The 17,029-nt window shown below is 44.5% G+C and overlaps 1 protein-coding gene across 3 annotated transcripts in view; it reads left to right on the plus strand.

The window, feature by feature from the left end:
• bcas3 (BCAS3 microtubule associated cell migration factor) overlaps positions 1–17,029 on the plus strand; it is a 1,023,442-nt gene that overhangs the window by 544,422 nt on the left and 461,991 nt on the right. For all 3 annotated transcript variants that reach the window (XM_085964689.1, XM_085964691.1, XM_085964690.1), the window contains 2 exons: positions 9,302–9,498; positions 11,619–11,716. In XM_085964689.1, the coding sequence (XP_085820815.1) occupies positions 9,302–9,498; positions 11,619–11,716 (295 nt within the window). The remainder of the gene's footprint in view (positions 1–9,301; positions 9,499–11,618; positions 11,717–17,029) is intronic.

A 17,029-nucleotide genomic window follows, 5' to 3' on the forward strand; every position in this document is an offset into this window, starting at 1 on the left:
CTCTCAGTGATGTTCCACCATATATTCTGAACCCATCGCTCTGTGTTGTTGAAAAATCCAATTTGTAACACTGCATTGTTCTTCATAGTATTCTGGATAGGATGACATTACTGCAGTTTAGATTCATGCTGTTTTTACAAAAATAGTGTAACTTTTTTTATAAAAGGAAAAACATTATAAACTTCTTATTGAAGGAACTTTAAAACCAAAAATCTTCCATAAAGGTGGCTCAAAATTAACACTGGTGAGCTAGATTGAGATCAGTATATTTAATACCCATCAGAGGAATAGGACTTGTACAACAGGCTAGTCAATATATTCCAACACCTGACACATGTTTCATTCCTTTACTCTCATATCCAGGGGACATGAAACTTGTGCAGCCTTTTTGTAAACCATCTCCAACAAACATTAGCTAAGTTTGTGTATAAACTACCAGAGTGTCTATTGCCACCACTGTGTCAGCCAGTGAGTTGCACTGTGTCAGCCACTGGGTTGGAGGTGGGGCAGGACTTATGGCAGGACTCACGGCAACCTGTCTACTTTACAGCTAATAAAGTCTATTTACTCACCAGACAGAGTCTATTTAAACATTGAACTACAGCAAACAGTCTACAGAGTCTATTTAAAAAGAATCTCTACGAACTACAACAAATACAACTCATGACCGAAACTGCAGCAATGTCTCCTGATAAAAGCAGGGTGATTTCTCCAGCAAAATGCAGTGAGTGGAGGATAGTTACATAATACAAATTTTGTCTGTAAAATCAATCCCAGTCACTTACAGTAGTGCGTTCCCCAGGTGTGATTGACGGAGGGATTACCCACTCATCTCCATCAATGTTCCCTCTAATTTTTTGGGGGTGCATGGCCCCTTTAAGGGGCTCTGTTGCCCAATCAGATTTCTGCTTGTGTGCGGTTTTTCCATTGTGAACCTCCAGTGGCCACGCAGCTTAACAGGAACATTGATCTCCATTCTGGCCAGGAATAGTGGTGTCACGAAATGCAACCATAACATACATTAAGGGCACTTTGTGTTTTGAATGTTTTGGGCTTGCTTGTTTTTTTTAAAGTGGACGTTTGATTTCTGTCATAGAATCATAGAATGATACAGCGCAGAAGGAGTACATTCGGCCCATCGTGCCTGTGCCGGTTCTTTGAAAGAGCTGCCCAATTAGTCCCGCTCCATGGTTCTGTCCCCATAGCCCTGCAAATTTTTCCCCCTCATTTATCCAATTCCCTTTTGAAAGTTAATCCACTGAATTTTCTGTTTAATTAGCTTGCAGCCTGAATATCAGGCACTGATGCAGCATAGAGATCTCCTGGGCAGGAATTGCGATCCTATCACCACGTGACATGGCTTCTAGGTATAGCAACTTTCTGGTTGCCTCGACCTTAACAATTTTAAATGAAGTTGCTTCTAATAAGAAGCGGATAAATTGTGTGAGTGGAGCAGAATCCACTACTCAATGTGTTAGAAAAGGCCAAAGGCCATTAATCATCCTGATCACCCTGGTACCTTCTCCGGTCACATCAGTCCTGTATAACCTACAAGCAGGAGTTTTGGAAACCTTTTCCGACGCAGTGTCGGATATAGTGTACTGAGTTCATTCCCTGCGCTGCGGAAGGAGGGGGAATAGGTCGCCTGCCTTTAAAAGCTACTTGAGGACAGTCCCAAGAGGTGGCTGCCCCAGACAGGTTTTAATACATGTAAAGGTGATGCGAACATTACTGTGCTGTGCTGTAAAAGAGCAGCTGTTGCTGAATTCTCCCTTTCAGCGTGCAGTGCAGTTAATGCGTGCTGTCAGAATGCAAGGTAGGTACAATATGTCTGCATTCGATGGAACAGCCGGTTCAGCAGTAACAGCTGGCCATAGCCTCAGTGAAAACTGCACAAGCATCTGCTCATTTTTCAGCTCTGCAACGCTGATGGTGTCGGTGCTTAATCTCCAAAGCTGCCGTGTTTTTCTCCCCCTGTGCATTTAAAAAAAAGATTGCCCTGATATGGAAATGTAGAACTGCGTGCATGTGTAGCATTCTCTTCATTTCTTTCGAAAAGATCTCTCTAACTTCTGCCGCTCCGACTAGAGCGGAAGGGCTTGTCAGTAGATGGATCAGCCATTAATGCCGTCTGATGTGACCTAGCTTGTGCTGAATTCTGTCCCGCGCTTCCTCTTTTGCACCAGCCCGCCCACCCAATTTTAGCGGTCAGTATACTTGTTCCTCCCACACAGTAATGAGGACTGTAATAGCTGCAAGTCACAAGAGTTGCTTCCAAGAGATTTTCAGAGATAGTCCCACTTTCTTTGTTCTTTAAACAATCAAACCCATACTTGTAATGTGCTGATACCTTATTATAGACAGAGTAATGGATACCTGGGAGTGGACACAGGCCAGTAATCTGTTCAAGGGGCTCAAATAGTTTATATAAAGAATGATGGATACCCCGGAGTGAATTACAGGCTGGAATCCAATCAAGGGGTTTAGATGGTTTAGTGATCACAGGCCATTAGTTTAATCAAGGGGTTCAGATATCGTATATATAAGTAAATATTGACCCAGGCATGGGTTAGAGACTGGAATCTAATTGAGGGGTTCAGGTGATAAAGGTATAGAATAATGAATACCTAGGAGTGATGATGGGCCATTAATCTAATGAAAGGGTTCAGATGACATCATAAACTGTGAGAGCTAAATTTAAGCAATCTAGAATTGTCATTTGAACCTCAGGATGAGATTTGTAAATACTCCGAGGTGTCTGTTATTTTTTATAATGAATCCTTTTTGTACATCATGCATTAATGGAGTTGTTTCGTTCAGTTTTGGGTCAATTAGTTTTCCCAAAGCTGCTGTCATAGTCGACATCCACAGCAAAGTGGCGTGAATTGAAGCGTGACAATCTCAATATTTGCAGATTAACTATTGTGTTATAAGCACTGTAAAATCTATTGTGAAATAATTTGCAGTTGATTGGCAGGAACTCGGTGTGTGCTGAAATGTTCTGTTCTTGTTTTCAGAGGACTTCATTAATTATGGTGTCAGCTGTGGCTCAGTTGGTAGCATTCTCACCTCTGAGTCAGAGGTTATAGGGGAAAAATTCGTGTTCGCCTGCAAAGTAGCCGGTGTTACCGGCAACTGCAGTTAACGGCCACTGGAAATGGCCGCAACACTAACTGAGTGAAATTGGTCTGCGGGGGGCATGGAGATAGGTGGCGCAGAGCTCACCTTCCGTGCAACGTTGTCCTGGTGGCGTTGCTGGAGGGATCCAGGACGAAGTTCCTGTCTAGGTCCGGCGTTGCAGCTTCCCACAGCCTCTGGGAGCAAAGCTGTGGCGCGCGCAAGGGATTGTGGGCAATGACGAGGTCTGAGAATTAAAGGGGCCATGCACACTGAAGCAATACAAAATAAAATGCATTTTTCAACCTTTTCTGCCTTTTAAGAAATATTCAATATTTAAAAGAAGTTGCAAATGTGAATATTCAGCTGTTCCTAACCTCAACAAATGGGTAAACTGCCTCAGCACTAACACAAGTGGCTCAGCAAGCCAGGGAAGGGGCACCCAGGGTCTCGCACGCAGCACTCCAGCTTTGTGCAGGGGGTCACCACTGCAAGAGCGGCTCTCTACCCACAGGGGCCAGGAGGCCCTCCAGAAAGAACGATGTGGGAGTACATCACTAAGGCCGTCACTGCCAGCAGTGTCGCCCCCACTATCTGGCTCCAGTGCTCAAAGAAGCTTCATGACCTCAGCCCACTGGTCAAGGTCAGTGAATGCAGCTTCAAAAGCCGTCTCCTACCAACTGCACCACTAGCCTCACACACTGCTCAATGCACGACCCCCAATCACTCACCTACCAACAATCTGCACCAATGACGAGGCACATCTCCCATTCCTAGCCTCACCTCACCCCTTTGAAGACAGTGCAGGCCATTCTTGGCAGGGGCATGGTTGAGCCCTTGGCCAACCGTAGGGCTGAAAGGATACAAGATGCAGGTAACCCCGTACGTTATCCTCCTGGCATTCACCTCTTGCTTTCCCGTCAGCCCAACTCCACCCTTGTGCCTTCCCAATTTCACACACCCAAAAAAGAGGCAGGCTGCCCAGCCAGTGGGACCACATGCAGATGATTCCATCCCGGCCACAAAAGGGCTGTCTGGGATGCATCCTTCCATCTAATTCCTCCTCTTCTGTGTCTTCCTCTTCCCTCTGCAAGCAGATGCTGTAAATGTGAAATGACAGCATAAAATGCTGGAAATACTCAGTTGGTCAGGCAGCATGTTGACCTGAGACGTGAACTGTTTTTCTCTCCACGGACGTTGCATGACCTGCTGATTATTCGTAGAATGTTCTGTCTTCTCAAAGGTCTTCATTTACCATCCAAGCCCTGGCAAGCATCCAGCAGCACTCCCTACACACTTACAAAAACTTTTCACATCTATTGCAGCAAGCCACCACTTCAGTAAAGACAAAAAAAAAGCCCAAACCCATAAATTCAAACTTACCTGAATGATGTGTGCATCCCTTTAAGAGCTGCAGCCATCGCCACTGTCAGCCTGCTTGCACACCATGTTAACCTGGCATGCTTAGGACCCAGCGCAGAATTCAGTGCTAGGGTCGAAGTTTGCATGATGACATTAAGACGATGATTTTTTTCCAGGGTGCTACCAATTACCGGCAGCGCAAAGGGGGAGAGCAATATGGCGGCTGCTGCAGGAACAGCCACCAGCTGGCGAAAGAGCAGCGGCAGCCATTTTATCGGCATTACATGGCGCTACGGCGTGGCGCTCAACAGATGAATTTCTAGCCCTATGAGTTCAAGTCCGACTCCAGAGTCTTGAGCACATAATCCAGGTTTGACACTCCAGTGCAGTCCTGAGACAGAGCTGCACTGCCTTTCAGATGAGACCCAGGCTCCGTTTGCCCTCTGAGGTGGACGTAAAAGCTCCCATGTCACTACTTCAGAGAAGAGATGGGGAGTTCTCCCCTATTTATATATTTATCCCTAAACCAGCATCACTAAAATAAAAACCGATTATCACAGATGGTCATTATCACATTGCTGTTTGTGGGATTTTGCTGTGCACAAATTGGCTGCAGCGTTTCCTACATTACAACAGTGACTACACCTCAAAAGTACTTCATTGGCAGTGACACGTTTTGGGACATCCTGAGGCGGTGAAAAGCGCTATAGAAATGCAAGTTCTTTCTTTTTTAATTGGATTTTTTTTCTGTGTTTACATTTCCATGGTTGTGGCGCAGCAATCCCAGGATAGAGTTGTTAAATCTAAAGTGGATCCGACTGTGCCTGCTCCACTCAGGATGCTGCTCCAGTGGTGGAGAAACTCTTGTTAGTTCCAGTTTACCAGCTGATGTTGACACAATACCCCAGAATCCAAACTGCATTAGAGCCGAGATAACGGGGGCATGGGTCTCTTCCGTCGGGGTCAGCGGAGTTTTCTGGCTGCCGTCCGATAATGTTGTGATCCACTGAAACTTAGAGCAGCTCAGCCTACATACAGGAACATAAGCACGTAACAAAGTCTGTACCTTCTTGCACATCCACTATTGGTGGCCGCGGCTTCAGCTACCTGGGCCCTAAACTCTAGAATTCTCTCCCTAAAACTATAAGCCTCTCTACCTCTCTCTCCTCCTCTAAGATGCTCCTTAAAAGCTTTCTCTTTGGCCAACCTTTTGGCCACCTGACCAAATATCTCTTTATATGGCTCAGTGTCAAATTTTGTTTGAGAACGCTCCTGTGAAGCACATTGGGATGTTTTACTATGTTAAAGGCGCTATATAAATACAAGTTGTTGTTGCACAGAGTGTGTGGGGTCAGCATAACCCAGCCAATGTGAAGTAGGTGGCATCTTGTGCGGGACAGCGTATTAGGTGCGGGACAGCGTATTAGGTGCAACAAAGAAATGATGGGTAGATTTTTGTCCTCATCACTTGAACATCGACTGGACGGAGCTCAGAGAGGAAAATCAGGCAGCGAGAATTGCATTCCTGTTGCAGGACCCGTCTGATTTTCCTCCCATTTAAACTCAGATGGGTTCTGTTATGGAAGGGAAATTCTCCCCACCAGATTTTCCTCTCTGCATTCCACTCAGGCAGTGATTAATGCCCAGGGGGTAAAAACAAAAATCCATTCGATTTGTTTTCCAGAATTGAAGTTACAGGACCTTTTGATGCCAGCATCAAGCAGGTTCAGAATGATTACTGTTGAAAATCAGCAGGACCTTCTACAAGGTTGGAGATTTTTGGCACACTGATACCCATCACATAACCTGCAATATGTTTTAGTAATGAAGACATCACTGACATCGAAACTGTAATCTTCCTCTGGTGGGGGAGTCCGGAACAAGGGGGCATAACCTTAAAATTAGCGCCAGGCCATTTAGGGATGATGTCAGGAAGCACTTCTTCACACAAAGGGTAGTGGAAATCTGGAAAACTCTCCTCAAAAGGCTGTTGTGGCTGTGGGGGGGGGGTCAATTGAAAATTTCAAAACTGAGATTGATTTTTGTTAGGCAAGGGTAATGGAATGGGAGATGGAGTTAAGATACAGATCAGCTGTGGTTTAATTAAACGGCGGAACAGGCTCAAGAGGCTGAATGGCCTCCTCCTGCTCCTATGTTGCTTAGGGCAGCTTTGTTGCACCAGTGCAAGTTTGAGCCCAAGATTCCCCTTGTGGGAGAAAGAATTGCTTTGACCACTAGGTGTTGTGGCATTATAAATGCATTCTGTTCAGTATTTCCAGTGAAATTGTAAACACCTTAGTTTTGAAAGCATTTACAATTTCGGGCGAGATATGAAACAGAGGAACGCTTTCGCAAAGCATTTGTGATGTCACTGCGCAATGCGGCCAGAGGAATTCCCCCCCCCCCCCCCCCGTGTGTTGCGTTACCTTCCTCAGCCAGGCTGCCAGGAGGAAGGTCCTGAACAAGTAGAGGTGGCGGAGGGAGGGGGAGATTGAGAGTGAGCCAACCTGTAGTGCTCTCACATTTTTTATCAAAGGCTGTAACAGAGTAGGATCGGCAGGGGCCTGAGAGCAGACGGGCTTCTCCCCTGGTGAGTTTTGTTGATTTCAATAAAAATGAATTGAAGGAAATGAGGAATAAATCCATGGTCTCGTTTATGGACACTTCATTGCTGTACCACCCGTGAATATATAAACTTCTGAAAAACACCACCTCAAGTCGACATGAGCACTCATCCCTTACTGTCTGATCATAATCTTCCAATACTTAGTGCAACTGCATCTGGCTCAAGATTTTAAAAATATTCGCAGCGGGAGGAATTTAGATTAAATATTACTTTGATGTGCTGACATAACTGCGGTGGGCTCTTTTGTGCATGGCGGAAGTTTTAGTTTAGTAATTGTGCATTGGATGACTCCCATCAGATCTAACTTGACTCTGTCTGTTGTGTAAAGTCAGGTCAATCTGACCGTGGTTGGAAGAGGAGGAGTGGAAGCAGAAACAGAAAAAATATTTTCAATTAAATCCCTGAAGAGACTGTGCTTCTCCAGCCATCTGTTATTGTGTGTTGTGTGTAAAATGTAAATTGCGCGCTTATTTGCCTCATTTTTCAAATGTAGTTTTGTGAACTTTTGCAGTGAATACAACACTTTTATTTTTTATTTCCAAATCAGGTGAGTGGGACTAATTGGAGAGCTCCTTCAAAGAGCCGGCACAGGCATGATGGGCTGAATGGCCTCCTTCTGTGCTGTATGATTCTGTGAGGTGTGTCCTGAGTTAACTTTTGGAAAGCACCCTCTACTCTGCAGAAACAATGTGCCTTAGCCCTGAACCTCTCCTGTTGTCCCATGTGAATTTTGTCCATTTTCCATGCTAACTATTCTTGTTCAGTGTCTCGCCTAATCTTTTCCCTTTACTTCATATTCACTGTCCACCACTCTGTTTGTAAAGCACCCTGGATATTTCCTTACATGAAAGGAGCTGTGCATGCATGCAATTCCCAATTCAGATTGAATGATGGGCAGTTTTGAGTTGTTGATTTATGCACACCTAGGTACCTGGGTTGATCAGTTTTATTTAACCAGATAAGGTGAGCCCCACCAGGCTGAGCTGGATGCACAAGTAGGTCGCTGAGGTGAAAGTACAGCATGCACTCAGCACCTCACTGCCTATTCACCCATTTGCCTTGTTTCTAAAGAGACAATTAGTATTACTAAGAGTGCATAATAAAACATAGAATGAGCAAAGGCCATTTGACCTACCAGGCCCATTCTTCCCACCGGTTTTTGCACATCCTGCGGTGTTGTGGACACAACCTCAACCCTTTTAATCTCTCAAGCAAATTACTCCCCCTACCACACGTAAAACAAGCACAAACTGAAGAATATACAATTTTACATCCTACATTATACATAAAAAATAAAGAAATACTTGCATTTATACAAAGCATTACCACATCATCAAATTGCCTCAGATCACTTCACACAGTGAATTACATCGCAGGCCAATTCCCTCTGCTGGCATGGCCATTCCAGTGCAACAGCAACTCACAAACCACCAGACTCTATTTTTCGCTGTGCCTCTCAATTCAGTTCCAGGATTTGAGTTCCACTGACATGCCATTCCAGTACTGGGGAGGTGCTGCAATGTCAAAGCTGCCTTCCTTCAGATGAGACATTAAAGTGAAGCCTAGCCTCGCTGCTGCAGTGGTTCAAATGCATGTCAGTGATCCCATGGCACTACTTGAAGGACGAGAGTGTCCTGGAAGGTATTGCTCCCTCCACCATCAAAAACAAATAAATTGGTCATTGAGCTTTGGAATTCTCTTCCAAAACCTCTCTACCTCTCTCGCCTCCTTTAAGTTGCTCCTTAAAACCTACCTCTTTGACCAAGCTTTTGGTCACCTGTCCTAATTTCTCTTTATGTAGCTCAGTGTCACAGTTTGTCTGAAAATGCCCCTGTGAAATGCCTTGGGATGTTTTACTATGTTAAAGGTGCTATATAAATGCAAGTTCTTGTTGATTTCATTGCTATTTGTGAGGTTTTGCTACACACAAAATGGCTGCTACATTTGCCTAGCTAGCAACAGTGACTGCACTTCAAAGTAATTCATTGTATATGAAATGGTTTGGGATATTTCTGAGAGATGTGATAAGGTGCCATATAAATGCAAGTCTTTCTTTTTTTGATTCTTCTGCTAATATGATGCTCACATGTAGTAGTTTTGCTGGTGCCTGTGTTTATTGCAGTATCCACAATTCATAGACCTGTTTCCAATGGTTTTTACTGCTTTACCTTTTTAACTTTGCGTGTTTATTTTCAGGTCGAGATTGTGACACACACTGGACCCCATAGGCGTCTGTGGATGGGCCCGCAGTTCCAGTTTAAGACGATCCACCCTTCAGGACAAACAACAGTGATTTCTTCCAGCTCCTCAGTACTTCAGTCACACGGGCCCTGTGACACACCACAGCCACTTATGGACTTTGATACTGATGATCTAGAACTCAATAGTCTGAGGTGAGAAAATGCATCAAAAATATGTAAGCCCTGGTTTTCTGAACCTTGCCAGTGGTGCAGGGCTGGCTTTATTGATGTTGGAAATTCCGGTCCCTGATCTCATGCGCTTGAATTAACTCCCACACTACAATTTAGGATGAGAAAATGAAACTGTGCTACTAGGATGGCAAGCCCCATTTCAATATTTCAAACGTGCAAAAGAGGCATCACGTTGATTTTCACAAGTTCCGGTGGGGCTCTGTCTTTAACACGCTGCTTACCCAATGTATAGTGGGTGTGTACCAGGGACAGGGGGCTTGCCCACTTTGGAGTGTTTCTTAAGAATAGTTTGGAGTTGTTGTTGGATTCAGTATTGAAGAGTAGATTATTTTTTTTGCGGTGCATTTCTTAGCTTATGCATCGAACATCTTGCTTTCTTTTTTTGGCCCCTTCCAACTTTTGTCTTTTTGTCCAAGCCTTCATTTTGCCAAGATGCATGTTCCTGGAGTTTTAGTAATTACTGCCGTAATACAGGTAGCATTTGGCTGTTTCCACATCACTGCATGAGTTGGTTGAATAGGACCAAATCCTGAGCACATCTTCAGGTACAAAGAGATCTCAATCACCCAAGTTGCTGTGGGCACACCATACGTATCTTCTTCTTAGGCAGTCCCTCGGAACTGAGGATGACTTGCTTCCACATTAAAAATTGGTTCTCAGGTGACTGATGAGTCCAATGCGGGACCTACAGTCTCTGTCACAGGTGGAGCAGACGGTGGTTGAAGGGGCGGGTGGGTGGGATGCTTGGGTTGACAAGCGCTCCTTGCACTTGGCTTCCGCTTGTTCCTGGTGAAGAGACTCGAGGTGTTCGGCGTATGCTGAAGCTATGCTGTATATATGCTGAAAGAATACCATACATATGCTGAAAGAATGATTCAGTTGTTTGGACTGCTTCATCATTTAAACACTGTAGAGCTCCCTCTACATTGGTCAAAGATGTATCTTAACATTATCTTAAGAGCCCTCTCTTCTGCATCTATGTGACATCTACATTTTGATGGTCTCTCTGCGGTACATTTGTATGAAAACAATCAGAATGCCATACCTAGGATGTGATGTCTACATCGCCATCCGTGAAAGACTTTAAATACTGTGCAAAAATGCGATAGTCCATTCGCGATGACTGACTCTCATGTATGTTGCATTTACTGCTTCTCGCCTAAACCTGATACCAGGACTTCTGAAATGTGATTTAGGCTCACAGAATGCCCCCATGATGAGCTTCACTCTGTTTGCTATCCAGAACAAGATAACGAAGCAGAGTAGGTCTACTAAATCATACATTACTGAACATGACTGACAAGAAAAGAAAGAGCTTGCATTTATAGTGACTTTCACGAACACAGGATGTTCCAAAGTGCTTTACAGCCAATGAAGTAGTTTCAAAGTGTCCATTGTAAGAAACGCAGCAGTAAATTTGCACACAGCAGGGTCCCACAAACAGCAATGTGACAATGACCAGATAATCTGTTTTAGTGATGTTGGTTGAGGGATAAATATTGGCCAGGACACCGGGGAATGTGCCCCTGCTCTTCTTCGAAATAGTGCCCATGGGATCTTTTACATCCACCTGGGAAGTCAAACGGGGCCTCGGTTTAATGTCTCATCCGAAAAAAAGCACCTCCCACAGTGCAATGCTCCCTCAGTACTGCACAGAAGTGTCAGCCTGGATTTTGTGCTCAAGTCTCTGGAGTGGGACTTGAACCCACAACCTTCTGACTCAGAGGCGAGAGTGCTACCCACTGAGCCAAGGCTGACTGGCTGTGATGGTCCCCTCTGCAATGCTTTGAAGTAGCAATCTATGTGATGGTCTAGGTCTGTTTATTTTGAGACATCTATTTCCAATTTGTCTGTTGGGGGGTGTTCATTTGTTACTACTGTATCCCCGAGAGACTCTTTTTGGGGCAGAACTTTGAAAATGACCATGACATGTTAGAGGACATCCTTACGGCTAAGATTTGAGCATTCAATGTAATAATCAAAAATGCAGCCAATCTGGTGAAATATTAATTTGAATGACAGGCCAGGTTACCGTCACCAGGTACAGTATTTAACACTTTATTTCTGTGTTGTGGTGACAGGATCCAGCCAGTCCGCTCAGAGCCTGTTAGCATGCCTGGATCATCAAGGGTGATTGCTGATCGGAGAACTCTTTCAACAGTGATTGATGCTGGATCAGGTAGGGAACACAACCACAGGTTGCCAACGCTGGGGAGGGGAGGAGGTGGAATACCTTTCGCTGCTGGGCTCTGTTCATTGGAGGCCTGTGATGCTCCAATTAAAATTGTCAGGTTCATTAGCCTTTCCTTTGATTTTCCTCACCGCGTCACAAGCCATCTTAAGAATTAACAATGACTTGTTTGCCACAGATATTCTATTGTAAATGTTTTTGTCTGATGTGAAGAAAATCTGCAGTGGACTGGCACTGCCCACATGTAGTACATGTGGGTGGGTGGCTGGATGGCAAAGATCGACAGGGTGACAGTTGTTGGCGTAAAGGAGCAAGCTATGTTAATTGAAACAGAAATTATTCCTGAACACAGTTTACAGGAGAAGACTAACTCCACTGTTTGGACTGTTCATTGCCTGAACATGCTGGTCCGGGTTTTCTGCTTCCTGGTGCCCCTTGGTAAAGGTCTGGTGATGTGGAATTTCCCGATACATGTTCCAGCATACACCAGGAGCCAACGTTCCCACTAAGCTGCGCGGCCGTGCAGCGGTATGGAGGTCTTGTGCAGGTCACTTAGCGGCTTTTACATTGAAGAAACAGCGCATGTACAAAATGTGAATGAGCCGCGCAGCCAGTTAAAGGGACCGCACACCTAAAATAAAAATTAGAGGGAACATTGCCAGGAGCACATTTTAATCACAATTAGAATGTCCCCGTTCTGAATGTAAGTTGCAGGCAGGATAAACTCCAGTATCGTGTAAGCTGACGATACTTTAGTGAAACAATGTTATGTTTTCTTGTACATTTCCTACAAGTCGTTTCATCATGTGCTCAAGTCAGGGTAGAATAGCTCTGGGTGCCATGATGTTGTTAATGATTGATGAAAAGTTCCTCTGGACAGTATTTCCTGCAAAAACACAAGTGTGTTCACTCTGTTACTGTTTATGTAGCCGTTATGAACCAGTAGATTCAGCACGTAGAACTCTCTGACCCTCAGCTAGAAAATCCAAGTTCAAATCATGCGATTGGCATTCACACTGTTGCTTCCTCTCAAGGGCATGTTTTGTCTGTCTCAGCCTGCGGGACAAGAGGGAAAGACTAGCCACGGGAATTGAAGCTCCATATCTCAAGCATGCCTCTTACTGAGTTAATCAAGGAGTGTTGCTGATGTATTTGGGGGGTGCCTGCAGGATGGCTTGTCCTGCTCTGCTGTCCAAGCAGGGTAGTGTGATGGAAAAGTGACAACAGAGAAGGTTACAGAAGTGACATTTCAGCATTCAGCTTTCTGAGACATATTTGATAACAACTCCAAACATGTATTCATAAACTTATGCAAAATCAATTTTTCAAATTGGCTCACCTTTAAATATAGAGGTTAATTTTAACCTAACTCTCCGGGCAGGAATCCCACGGGATCTGGTGGAATGCCAGTTTTGCACCTCGCCGAATATTTGGGCAGGGTGTAAATCCAGCGTCGCACCCGATCCCGTTAGTATCTCGACGGGCTGGTGAGGTTAAGATTGCCCCCTATGGGCAGTGGCAGACCCTTTACAGGGCTACTAGGTGTATCACCACCCACAAAATATGGAACAGCCAGTAAGTCTGCGTGTAGCAAGCAAACTTTTTTAAGAAAAAAAATTGTTTTTACATTGATTTTAATCTCACAGTGTGATGTAATCCAGATACACAACTCGAGTGACAGAAATAAAATTTGTGAGTCAGTCTCCAAAAGCCTTGCATTGCTTGTGGTCGCTCAGTGTTTTTCAGTAAACCACCAGTTCCTGTTATGTATTCTTCACTGTTCTAACAATCTAGCTCACTGTGCAAGCCCAGCGACACTGTTCAAACCCGCATTGACTTGGGTTGTTTGGATTTGGTGCCACCCAGTTAGCAGCAATGAGCAGTGAGTTAAAAGTGTAGTACAGTGCAGTTTAAACATGTAATTCTAAAGCACTTTCCAACTTAACTTTTAGCATTGAGGTTTACTTTGGTCTTCCGCCCAAACCCAGTTTTGCCAATTTTCTCAAACATTTATATTCAATCATCTTTCATTATCCTTAATGACCATTTAAAAACAACCAAAACAAATAGTGCCAAAGGACTAAAGGCAGCATTTATACTGTAGCTAGCAGTCTACAAGATCGATTTTCAGCAGGTTTATACTTTCTGGCTGCAAATCGGTGTCCTATGGCCAAGAGAGAGCCCCATGCATATACACTTAGATGTGCGCACAGAGCTCAACACCTGGTAGTAAATTATAAAAGCATTGAGAAATTGGGCGACAGTGTCCACAATCTCCAAGCATTACAAAAAAACTCTGTGTTAAGTTTATAAAAATGGACAGAGGTCCGAGAAAGCACCGAGCACTTTTCAAACCCAGTTCGACACTGCACTTGAACTGGAATGACATTCCTTGCGCTGTGAAACCCGAGGGGAAAGGGACGGCCTGCCTGGGAGTCTCATCCCACCCCCCTGGAGCTGACTTTGGAGTTGCACTGTTATTTTTGCATCACTGTAAAGTAGATGCAGGAGTGACAGTATAACAAGACCCAGAGATTAACATTGACGTGGTGGACTCCATCAGGACTGACGTCATCGGGATACTATCTTGAATCAACTAAATCAATCCAACAGCATTAGGAGCTTCAGAGAGATGGTCATCTAAGGGGTAGGAGCTAATTCAGCTCCCTCGCCCCATCAGCTCAATTCCAGTCCAGTATTTCCAATTACAGCATCAGCACCTACTGTTTAAACAATATATATTCAGAATAAAAACAGAACATAGATGAGATAGATGAGAACACATAATGTTAGTGTTAGTTGATTCTTTATAACTATAGCCTGGAAATTCTGCTAAGCCATATTGGCCTAGAAATTCAGTTTGGGCCCGCCAGCTGGTTTGCGCCCAAAAGTTAGCGCTGGGCGGGGAGCCATTTGCGACCGTCAGAAATTCAGTTTTTTCTCCCCAAGTCGGAACCGGGCGCTATTCCAGGGTGTGGCCGCCCCCGCTTGGGGCGCTGAAACTGAATTTCAGCGCTGTAGGCGCCGCTGCGCCACCCGATGCGGTGCGGCAGGCTGCGGTACTGCAGGCCTCCTCCTTCTCTTAAGGTGGAGGTGCCTGCAACGGGGAGATCGCCGCTGGATTGTGCCGGCAAATGAGCCCGGCACCACGGAGAAGTGCCGGGCTCGCGGAAAGCAGCCGGCAATGCCGCGGGGGGGGGTGGTGGAGGAGGCCGGGGAAGGAGGTGCGGGCAGGCGGCCGCCGAAAAAGCGGCCGGCCGCACCTCCACCTTTATGCGCCCCACTAAGGCTGCAGTAAGGCCCTGGTCTCCGGATGTAAGTAGCGGCCGCCACGGAGGAGGCGGCGGCAACTGAATATGGGATTCGGGCCGGCATCGGTGCGGAACCGGGGCACTGCGCACACCGATGACGTCATCGGTGCCGGCGCAGCGCTACCGGCTACCGCCGCCATTACCGCAGCGCTGAATATCAGCGTGAACTCCTCTATTGGCGCAAAAACCCTCTTTGGGCGAAAACTGGGCGCAAAGCCAACCGAATTTCTAGGCCATTAACTTATAAACACTTTAACGTAGAATTACCTTGTCCACATTTTAACACAGGTGCTAACCCATTTATATTCATGATCTGATATGGCTCAACACAATTTCTATAGGCATTCCTGTGATTTTTTATTATACAGTGTGAAAGTCTCTAATATAGAGTAATTACTCAGGGAAATGGCCTCTATCTGCACTGTGGGGTTTCTGTGATTCTGTTACCATAGTTTTTAAACCATTTCATGCAAACTCTCCACTGTAACTCTTGTTCATGGTTGATAAATGCGTTGCGAGCTTCCAAGAAACATTTTACGCTTGGATCAGGATTTCTATAAAGTGCAAATAAACATAAGCAATTTGTAAATCTTTGTAGCATGGCCCATTGAATCATCCATTCAGCCACTGCGCCTGAACCCAAACAGAAAACACTGAACAAACTCCATCTTACACAAAAGCAATTAGACAGCTAATATGGTCTCTCGGGGAAACTTGGCAGAAGACTGGGGTATATTTATTGTGCAGAGAATTTTTTTTTTAAAGTAGATGATTGAGGGATGCTTTAAATACTTGGGTCAAGAATTCTATACAGCGGGAAACAATAAAAAGTAATTTGGTACATTGGGATTTCATGCTCGGATCAGGGATGCTTACTCTGATAGCAAAATACTGCAGATGTTGGAAATCCGAAGTAACAACAGAAAATGCATTTTCTGTTGTTATTATGCTTACTCTGGAGCTGTGTGTGGATATCGGTTTTAGACAGTTCATTGGTGCAGTATTTGTAGAATTCAGAATGACTTCTGGTGGTGATGATGGTGCTATGCTGCTTACAAGCTGGTAAGAATGTGCAATTAAAAGTAACTGAGGTTCTGGCTCTGAATGTGCGTGAAATAACTGGCCCCTGTAAAAGAGAAGGGCCTTTGCACCTCATTATTCCTCCTGGCAACTGTTTGTTTATCATTGTATATGGGCAGCATATCGAGCAGTTGTGTGGTACTCCAAACACAGAACCTCTTGCTGCTGGCACTGTCCTGTACACATCGAGTAACTAATTCAGCTTACATTCTTGATCCCTTAATTACATACCAACAACAACATCAAACTGGCTAATTGCGAGCTATCCTGTATTAAACGTAGCAAATCTTAAGTACTGCTTATAAAATCTCATCCACTTTGTTGATAGTAAACCACTTAAGTTAGTGTTAAGACTAACTTAAATGGGACAGACACATTATACATGCACACAACATTGCAATTGAGAAACTTGGTCTCCCTTCTAAAGACTTCTGTCAGTCTGATGCTTAAAGAGGCTTACCAACACTCCCAGTAGCAAACATGGGTCTCTGTTCGACCCATAGCCTCCAAAACTCTTCTGGCACCTTTGCAGCAGCTGCAAAAGAGGACGGAGGGAGATGAGCTTTTATTTATTTCCTAATAATTTAATGTTATATTGTATATAGCATTTGGTATATTTCATGGCAATAGAGCAAAGAATATATGGTGCGTGTATATTCCACATATATATATGGATACCAATCTGTCAAGTTTCAGGTTCTGTGTCACAATTATTTTTCACCTATATCCCAGTGCATCATCCTGCTCGTTACGTCACAGTAACAACACTCAAAAATTTGTTATTTTGTTTAAATAGAACTTAAACATATAATCTAGGCTGACATTACAGTGAAGTACCGAGGGAGTGCTGCATCATTGGCGGTGCCATCCTTCAGAAGACTGTTAAAACAAAGTCCTATCTACATGTTTG

The sequence above is a fragment of the Somniosus microcephalus genome, chromosome 22 (assembly GCF_052327205.1).
Source record: "Somniosus microcephalus isolate GS21.2 chromosome 22, FLI_Smic_1.0, whole genome shotgun sequence".
Lineage (NCBI taxonomy): Eukaryota > Metazoa > Chordata > Chondrichthyes > Squaliformes > Somniosidae > Somniosus > Somniosus microcephalus.